The 9,333-nt window shown below is 43.2% G+C and overlaps 1 protein-coding gene across 4 annotated transcripts in view; it reads right to left on the bottom strand.

Annotated features, from left to right (window-relative positions):
• The window catches only part of CIT (citron rho-interacting serine/threonine kinase), a 205,091-nt gene that overhangs the window by 32,194 nt on the left and 163,564 nt on the right, over positions 1 to 9,333 (bottom strand). For 3 of the 4 annotated variants that reach the window (XM_006151544.3, XM_027773085.1, XM_027773087.1), the window contains 4 exons: positions 5,189 to 5,329; positions 4,404 to 4,511; positions 2,384 to 2,546; positions 1,973 to 2,137 (listed from right to left, as the gene is read on the bottom strand). In XM_006151544.3, coding sequence (XP_006151606.1) covers positions 1,973 to 2,137; positions 2,384 to 2,546; positions 4,404 to 4,511; positions 5,189 to 5,329 — 577 coding nt within the window. The remainder of the gene's footprint in view (positions 1 to 1,972; positions 2,138 to 2,383; positions 2,547 to 4,403; positions 4,512 to 5,188; positions 5,330 to 9,333) is intronic. The other variant, XM_027773086.1, reaches the window with a different exon arrangement.

Genomic DNA, 9,333 nt, shown 5'->3' with positions numbered 1-9,333 from the left:
TCCTTTCTCAGAAAATTGTAAGGAGTAAATAACACGAATGCACTCCTGTGTGTGCAACACACACACACAGGTGATACTTGACATATTCACACTATTCTGGGAAGGTATCCTACACAGCCTTGTGAATGTACACCACAGCTGGAAACATTCTTCCCTCTATGATACCATCACCATTTTGATGACTTTCAGGGTAAAGCTCTCTGATTCAAGACATTATGCAAATATAGGAACAAGATGACATCATGGCTGATGAAAAACAAGAGCAACACAATGTCATTAATGTGACTTCTACCATGATGCTCAACCACAGCTCTATTCTACTCTCCCTGACTTTCCAAACTACCTTCCTTGGCTTTTTAATTTTTTTCCCCATCTCTATGTGAACAGAGTACTTTTGAGACCACAAAGAAAACTCTATATGCTGTGGTAGGAATATGAATTGGCACAAACCACCAACACTCAAAATGCATATAATTTATAACCCAATGATTAGTGTCCCAAAAATTAATCCTATGGCAACACCCACAGAGGTTATAAAATGTTCTTTGCAGGGTATTTATAGTTAACAGAGGATTGAAAACAACCTAAATTCCCATCCATATGAGTTTAATATAAGAATTGTATACCCACACCATGGGATAAGGTGTAGTCTTTTTTTTAAAAAAAGAATTATTTAATTAATTTTATTTATTTCTAAATTTGATGAGAAAGAAAGAAAGAGAGAAAGTAAAAAAGCGAGTCACCAGGTCTGAGACTTGAGACTTGAACCATGATCGGCTATGTGGGAGCCCAGCACCTTAACCACCATGCCACATGCTGGATCCTGTATAGTCCTTTTGAAAAAATGAGGTATGGCCAGCCATGTAGGTGCAGCAGTAAGACAATACTCTGAGATGTTAAGGCCACACAGGGAGGTCTCAGGTTTGAGTCCCAAGGTCTCCCTACATATACCAGATATGCCTCCATGTGCTCAGCGTCTGGGGTGGCTGAAACTTGGGGTATACAGTGAGACATGAAGACCCTGTTGGGGGAAGGGGGTCCCTCTCTCTCTCTCTCTAATGTAAGAAATAAATAAACCCTTAAAAAATGAGATAGGTCCATAGCACTAATATGAAACATTTTTCTTCTTCTTTTTTTTTTTTCTATAGGAAACATGCACTTGACAAAAAGACAGAGAGAGAGACACAAACGATACATCACCCCCTGGAGGGGGATGGTTACGCTGCAATCCCTTCTCCTCCATTCTCCTCTTGGGATCTTCAGCACACACACACATGTGCCGGGATTGAGTTTAAGCCACCAAGTCTGGGACTCAAACCACAGTTGACTACATGGGAGTCCAGCAATGTAGCCATTACGCTATCTGCTGGTCTCTAATATGAAACATTCTACAATAACAGTGTGTATATGTAGTGTGTAGTGTAGTGTGTTATGATACTTAAAAAAATTGAGAAAAATCTGCTTGTTTTCTCATATTCTGGAAATATAATCATTTAAGATACATGAATAGTAGAGACATGCAGTTACGTGCATGAACCACTGCTGGAAGAATACCATGATTAAAACCAATGGTTGATTCTGAATAAAGGATCTGGAGATGGGGGTGGGGGAAGGCTTATTTCTACTCTTTATCCCTTACGATCACTCATAAACCTGTATTCCTCAGTCAATTAAAAAAAAACTTCCATTCAGGGACCAGTAGTTAGCGTAATGGCTATGTCGCTGGACTCCCACGTAGTTGACTGCGGTTTGAGTCTGGACCGGGCGGCTTAAACTCACACCGGGTGCGTGTGCATGCGTGCCCAAGATCCTGAGAGGAGAATGGAGGAGAAGGGATTGCGGCGTGGCTATTCCCCCTGGGGGGAGTGATTTTTTGCTTTCTGTCTCTCTGTCTTTCTGGCGAGTGCATGTGTGCTATAGCAAAAAAAAAAAAAACACTCCATTCAACTCTAGCAGCCCCTTGAGAAGGTACCTTCTGGAGTTGAAGACTCCTTTCGGCGGGTGGATGGCGGGGCAAGCAGGCTCATGGCACTGGGCTGGTGCTCCGGTGACCGCACAATGGCGGACATGGCAATCTGCTGCCTCGCGGTAGCTGGCGTAGACGGGTGCGGGTGGTCCGTGGCTTTTCGGTGGGCAGCTGCAGAGAGACCAGTACACCTTCTGGTTGGTTGGGTTGCCAAGAGGACCAAGCCAAGAGGATTGCCCCTGGGCTGTCTTTTAAGGCCCAGAGACTAAAAGGACACATGTCATGCTGACTTGGGGGTCTGGACTGAAAGCCTATAGGGCCATAAGCGAAGATGCTGAGTCAGTCCTGGCTGATCTCACTGAGATCTATCCTCTGCCTTGTCCAAAGACTCGAGTGCTTTGTAGAGGGAGCCCCTACCTTCCTCTCGGGCGGAGCGGAGCTCGATGCGGGTCTTCTGAAGGGCTTCCTCTAGTTCTGCACAGCGAGCTTTCTCCTTCTCCAGGGCCAGCTTCAGCTCATTGTACTGCAGAGGAACCTGTGTGGGCAAAGCAGGGTCCTCTTTCCGTCGACTAAATAAACCCTAGCAATGGAAACAGAGATATCTCCTAACTCCTGGAAACTGGCACTGCAAACTAGCTAAAGGAAATCTGACTCGGGAGGAGCATACCACGAAAGCCAGGAGCATACTCACTGTAAGTGTATTTAGTAAAAATGGCATGTGAAGGGGGAAAAGGGTAGGCTGAGCCATAGCCCGTTCCAGCCGGCTGAAAAAAATAGGGGTGCGGACGTGTTCGCCAAGAGGGTTAAAGATGCTTGGATTGCCACCACCTCTTCCTTTAGCATTCCCAAGACAGGTGAGTCATTTCCTGAGTCTTTCCCCCTCAAAAAATGGAATCAGGAGAGGATGGATCATGGAGTCAGAAGAGATGGTTCAGAGGTCACGCTGGCCTTTGAATTTGTCTCATGACGGTTAGTTACAAGACACAGAGATGAGTGCTTTCAAAAAGGAAGCGGAATTGAAAAACGAATCATAAAATGATGTCAAAACAAGGGGGTTGCTGAAAAATGCAAATGGAAACATTTGCTGTATGTGAAAGAAAAAAGAAAAACACAGACGGATGCAACTGAAAAAATATTAACAATAGCAAAATAAATGGAGACACCCTAACTACATCAAAAGACATAACCAGATAACAGTCCGCTGCTAAAATAAAAGAGATTAAATGTCATAAGCACAAAAGCATAAACAGTCTCATGGTATGCAAGAACAGCTTTCCAGGCAGGCACTGTTTGCTAGGAGGCAGCCTGTGAATGTAGCTCTCATCCCCTTTATGGTAAAGATGGCCTCAGCAACATGGAGACCTAATTTCGACCTCATCTGTCATGCCTTCCTCCTAGAACTCCAGGCCATCGAATCTTCCCCATAGAACCACTGCCACTGTCACTGTGGTGCACCAAGGTCTTTGGAAGGCAATTTCAAGCTCCTTAGAGACCTTTTGGGACATGAAAACACTTGGCTAAGCCTGGTATAAGGGGGTCGTCAAAGAATTCATGGAAGATACTTATCACAAAAGCACAACGCACAGACTTCAGAATTTCTGCACCAAAATAAACTCGTACTTTGAGTCCATTCTTCCGTAAACTTTTTGAAATTCATTCATCTGTGGCTTTAGTGGTTTGCAGTGGAAAAGGATGTGCTGGGCTAATTAAAATAAAGGGTCCCTTGCACACCTGCATATAACTCTCCATAGTTTAGGACTTAGGGTGCTGGTCTGCTACAATTTAAAAGGAAGCGTGCAGTACGTGCTGGATATCAGTCAGGCACTTTAAGACAGGTCACTCCAACTCTCTGGGTTCCAGAGTCTTCATTAGCCAACCAAAAGGACTGGACTAGATCATTTCTTAAGCCCTTCCTGAAGCCCCCATACAAGTGGCCTCTAGAGTCCCATACATAGGACCTGCTAATCCCTCTGAACTCCATCATGTGACCTGCTAATCCCTCTGGAGTTCCATTCATGTGACCTGCTAATCCCTCAAGAGTCCCATGCATATGACCTACTAATCCCGTGAGAATCCTATACACATGAACTCTGAACCCTTTTGGAGTCCTATAAACCTTTCTCTCTGATACCACCCCTGCCCCAGCTACTATGCAGAAAGGGTGGGGGGAGCAAAACACCTCTTCCTTAACAAGGAAAAGCACTACAATTTTGATGGCCATGGATGTAAAGTAATTAGTTAGGCTGGATCAATGGTAGTCTCTGATAAGGGCTATGCTAATGATCTCAAAGCCTATTTTTCTGGCTTTATTAAATAGCCAGAAAATGTGCATTTTGTCTTCTTCTACCTTCCCCTGATTACATGTCAGTGGTGTGCACTGAATTGTCAATGATAGAGTGAAACTGTCAACGACTACTTTTCAAACACTTTGACCCACCTTTTTCTTTTTAGCGGGTTGGTCCATTTTGGCTTGCAGAAAATCAATGAGTTTGGTTTGTTGAGAAATAGTGCCTTCCATTTTCACCTTTTCATGAGAATAGAGGACCTAAAATTCATGAAAACAAAATAACCTCAGACCCAGACAGAAGTATGCTTTTAAATTTGGTATTTAAGAAAATTAAAAAGTAATGTCATTAGGATACCAGCATCTAGAAAGTCAATACAAACAGCACCAAGCTGCTATTTATTTAGTTCCAATTTTATCGCAAAGGAAAAAGAACTGGATTGACAGTTGGGTAGATTGATGTAACAGTAAAAACACCAAATGCTTAATTGTAGAATTTGGGTGGTGGTGGTCAGCATAGAAATCTTCCAACCTCTCTGAATATTTGAAAATTTTCATTATAAAATATTGGAGGGGGACCAGCGGTTGGCATAATGGCTATGTTACAGGACTCCCATACAGTCGACTGCGGTTCAAGTCCTAGACCCGGTGGCTTAAACTCATGCCAGGCGCGTGTGCATGTGTGCCCAAGATCCCGAGAGGAGAATGGAGAGGGGATTGCAGTGTGGTCATCCCTCCTGGGGGGTGATTTCTCGCTTTCTGTCTCTCTGGCGAGTGCACGCGCCTTACAGCAAAAAACTCTCAAAAAAATATATAAGAGGAAGTAGCATAGAGTAGTATATGATGTAAAGATCCTGACCATTTCACCAGATGCCTTTCCACCACTGTACTTGAGCTCTGGAGACCACTTTAAAGCAGCTTCCCTTTGCTGTCCTCACCTGAATGTTTTCTAACTGATATTCCAGATCGCTTCTTTCCGTCTTCAGTAGATCAGCCCGATCCAGAGCTTCTTGCAGCCCTTGAGTCAGGCGGAAAATGTGATTCTTCTGCAGGTCCATCTGCTGCTGCAACTTGGCTTGCTAGTGGGGAGAAGGACCAGAGAAAGGCTTGACAGCCACATATCATACAACTCGCTCTGCACTGTTGCCATTCACAAACTAGTTCCAGGCACGGCACCAAAAGTCCAGCTTTTGAAACCAGCTCACCCCAGAAATTCTCGAATGACACCTATTCCAAAATGACACAGGCATAGTCAAAATGAAATTTGCATAGGTCTCTCTGAAGGCCAGCAAGTCACAGGATCCTTGCTGAAACAGGATGTCCAGGCTGCAAGATCTGCCTTCCCAGTAGAGCTACAACTGTGGATATTTTGGTACTAAAGAGGATGAGCTAGCTGAGTTGACATCCGAGGAAGTATCACTCAGTACCATGACAACCAAGTTCCCCTGTGTCCCTATCTTTTAAGATCTCAGTTGTTAGGAGAATCATTCTGTGCAGGCGGTGTGGAGAATACAAAGAATTATATTCCCCCAATTTAATGAGTGCCTCATCAGGACGAGGGACTCCAACAGGTGCATGAATATCTACCATTACAGCAGTTATATTTATAGTGTGGGGAGAAAGGACGAGGAAGATCCCAGATACAATATGAAAGCTGGTGAAAACCCATGGGAAAAACAAAACAAAAAACAATCAACTTAGTACATTGGAAATAGTGCTGAAAATCTCTCTGCAATTTTGACAACCAGAAAATAGGGCAGGTTATGAAGACAGTGGTTTTATGGCTCTCTTTCCTAAATGCTTCTGTTTCTAAAAAGCAAGAGAGAACAGTCATCCCGCTGTGATGCTGCTTGGTTTCATTCAACCCCCGGGTTAGAATCTAACCACACATGCTGAGGGCCGAATAATCTCTTCCCCGGGAGGCTAGACCCTCTGCAGACTTAGAACCGAGAGCTGCAGAAGAACAATGAACATCAGCACAGGAGTTTTCAAAGGGGTCAATAGCAGATCCCAAACCCCAACCCCAGTTGGCCAAGAGCCACAGTTAACCTCCAAATTCCCAGACCTTCTCTGTTTACTTGGCTTCTCTCCATCTATGTTTTTCTTTCTATTTCTAATTCCAATTCTTAAAGACCCTGGTTTAAATCCTTTAACACTTATCAGTGGGCAGCTAATAATGTTTCTCAGAGCCTCGGGTTCTTGATCTGACAGTGGGTATACTACCTTGCCTTGCCGAGGACATACTGAGCAAGGTGCCCAGGATACAGTAGGTGCTTAATGATTATGAGTCCTCTCCATCTCTCCTGTCCTTCTCTCTTTTCTCCATCCAGTTCAGGTGCTCTCCCTCACTATCCCATGGGCTTTTCTCGTACCAGCCCTGCCACACAGCAAGACACACTAATACTAATACTATACCCTATGGCATAAACCTGGAATCTTCAAATCAAACCACAAAACATCCTAAAATAAAAGGGAAAAAAGGAAAGAAAGAAAACAGCTAAGATACTTTTTAAAAGGGAGCTATCGGTGCCCAGCAACACAGGCGCTTTCTTCCATAAATTACCCTCTTTAGTTCCTCCCCACTATTTTAGGATAACGTTAATTATTAGGCAGGAACCAGAGAAGCAAATGCTGGGGATGAGAATCTGTTTGGTGACAGCCAGGCCCAAAATATTTTTCTCAATACAGACATCAACTGTCCCATTGGCTTTCCAAGAAACAGGCTGGTTAATTCCAATTAAAAACATGGAAGAGTGACAGCTGTGCTCTATGAATTATTTTTCAAGACCGTTTATCACTTTCTCAGAGAGAGGCAAACAGAGGCATGTTCATGGCTCAGTGTTAGACTGAAAGGGATGCTTGGCCATGGGCTTAGACATGACCAACTCTAAGAGTGCAAGAAAACTGGGAGGAAGAATGAAGGAACTGGATAACAGAACCAGAGTGTAAAACCTCTGTGGAGCTGGATTTTGAATGAACCAGGATCAACAAGACAAAGTTAAATAGGAACACATAGGTGTTACTTTTTTTTTTTTTCTGTAAATCTTAAAGACTATTTGTAGGCGAGTAAGTGGTGACTCAGTAGGTTAGTGGGTATCAGTAGTAAGATACAAATACCCACAGAGCCCAGGTAACTGGCAAAGGTCCACAGACTCCAATACAGAGGTAGAAATATCCCAGTGTATTCCGTGTTATTCCGATCATATGAGCTTCTAGAAACTTTCTTTGGAAAGACAAATCTACCAGAAAAGAACATCCAAAGCTTAGAGAGATTTGAAATGTTTCCCTTAGAAGAGAGAAGGCAATTGGGAGGAGGAGAGCTACTTGGGTATCTAATATACTGTCATGGAAATAATGAAAGTAGTGTTCTCAATGGATTGTTGCAAGGACAGTAAATGGGTTAATTGATGTAAAGAACTCAAAAAGGCACCTGACATATGGTAAGTGCTAATTAAATATTCATTATTTTATTAATCAAGTAATCTCATTATTAACCAATAATAATCTCCAACTTTGGTTGGAGAGAGCAGACTACTCTAATTTCATGCTTCCCGTGGGAAGGAGTTGTAGGTTTTAGTTCAAAATAAGAAGACTTTCTAAGAGTTGCTGAAATATGGGTTGGGATGTCAGAGGCACTGCTAAAGGTTGAGGGTGAGGTTCACTGAGGCTCTCCTGTGAGGAGTGTGGGTGAGGGATTCTCTACCTTGAGGAGGAGATGAATTTGACCAAGAATAACAAACAGACTTTCATCTCTGGTGTTAACTTCCGACGGACTGATAGCAAAGTGTCTGAGGCCATTATGGGCCCAGGAGAAAAGATTTGAAAGAAAAATCCATTAGTAAAGTTTGTCAGGGGATAGGATAAAAGAAATAGTGCTGGGAATTTGGGGTGGATAACCTAAAGGTTCCTTCCAATTCTGGGATTCTGATTCTGGCTGCTTTTCAAAGTCTCTCTATGGGGAGGGCACTTAGTTTGAGCCCTTGGGCACACACTTAAAAAGCACAGGCCACAAAGATCCCAGCCACAGGCAGGACATAAAGATCCTTCTTTATTTCCTAGTGGCTTCCACTGTCGGTGGAATCTGCCTCAAACTCCATGTCAGCCAGATGTCTGCACTCAAACAGCACGCTGCGAGGTACAGGCTGGGGAACTGGAAATGTTCTCATGTAGGTTAGAAGTGAGAACGAGAGGACTGAATCGGGAGCATTCTATTCCGAGCCTCGCCACTGAGTCACCATGTAACCTTGGACCAAAAGCATTGAGCTGTCAGGGCCAATTTGCCCTCCTCGGAGAGAAACTAGGACAGGCAAGAGCATTGATTATTTCTGTTCTTCCTGTTTCCAGCATGTGTCTAAGTAGGGACAGTGCCTAACCAAAACAGATGAGGGACCATCGTAATTCTCTATGTGATTAACGTTTTTAAATCTAAGTAGATTTAAAGTTTTTATCAGATAGTCTTAATTTACCATTGGTGAACTTTGTGTGTGTGTGTGTGTGTGTGTGTGTGTCCTTTATTATTTTTTTAACGTGGCAAAATAAACATAATACATAACATAAAACTGACCACTTCAATCGCTTCAAGTGTACAGTCCAATGGCATTAAGTATATCCACATTGTTGTGCAACTACCAGTAATCTTTCTCTAGAACTTTCCCAGACTCCCACCCATTTCATACTCACCTGCGCCATGTCCACTATACTTGGCAAACGTAACTGCCTAGCAGTATTATCTCTATAGGCAGGGTGCCTCAGCAGCTATGGGTATCCTATGACGAAATCTCAACAAGGCTTTCTGGCTTACTTGAACTGTCCAGCTCGCTCTGGGTTAAACAGAGCATTCTCTGTAGTCCAGTTTTGCATGAAAAATCTTTACAAAATACGTATGACCTTGTAGGTTGATTTTAATGAACAACACTTTGTCATTAGTCATTCAACATGTGGGCTTTGGGTGGGAGTGGAGAGTAGTTATCAGTTTAAATAGCAATTATCAGAGTTCTGTGAAAAGGTGTAGGAAACAACATAAGAAATGTTTTCAGGAGATCAACTTGAGCCTATCACCTTATGTCGCAAAATCAGGGCATGA

Source organism: Tupaia chinensis, unplaced genomic scaffold, assembly GCF_000334495.1.
Source record: "Tupaia chinensis unplaced genomic scaffold, TupChi_1.0 Scaffold000320_1, whole genome shotgun sequence".
NCBI classification, from domain to species: Eukaryota; Metazoa; Chordata; class Mammalia; order Scandentia; family Tupaiidae; genus Tupaia; species Tupaia belangeri.
Note: the sequence above shows the minus strand (reverse complement) of the source record. Positions and strands in the feature narration are given on the sequence as shown.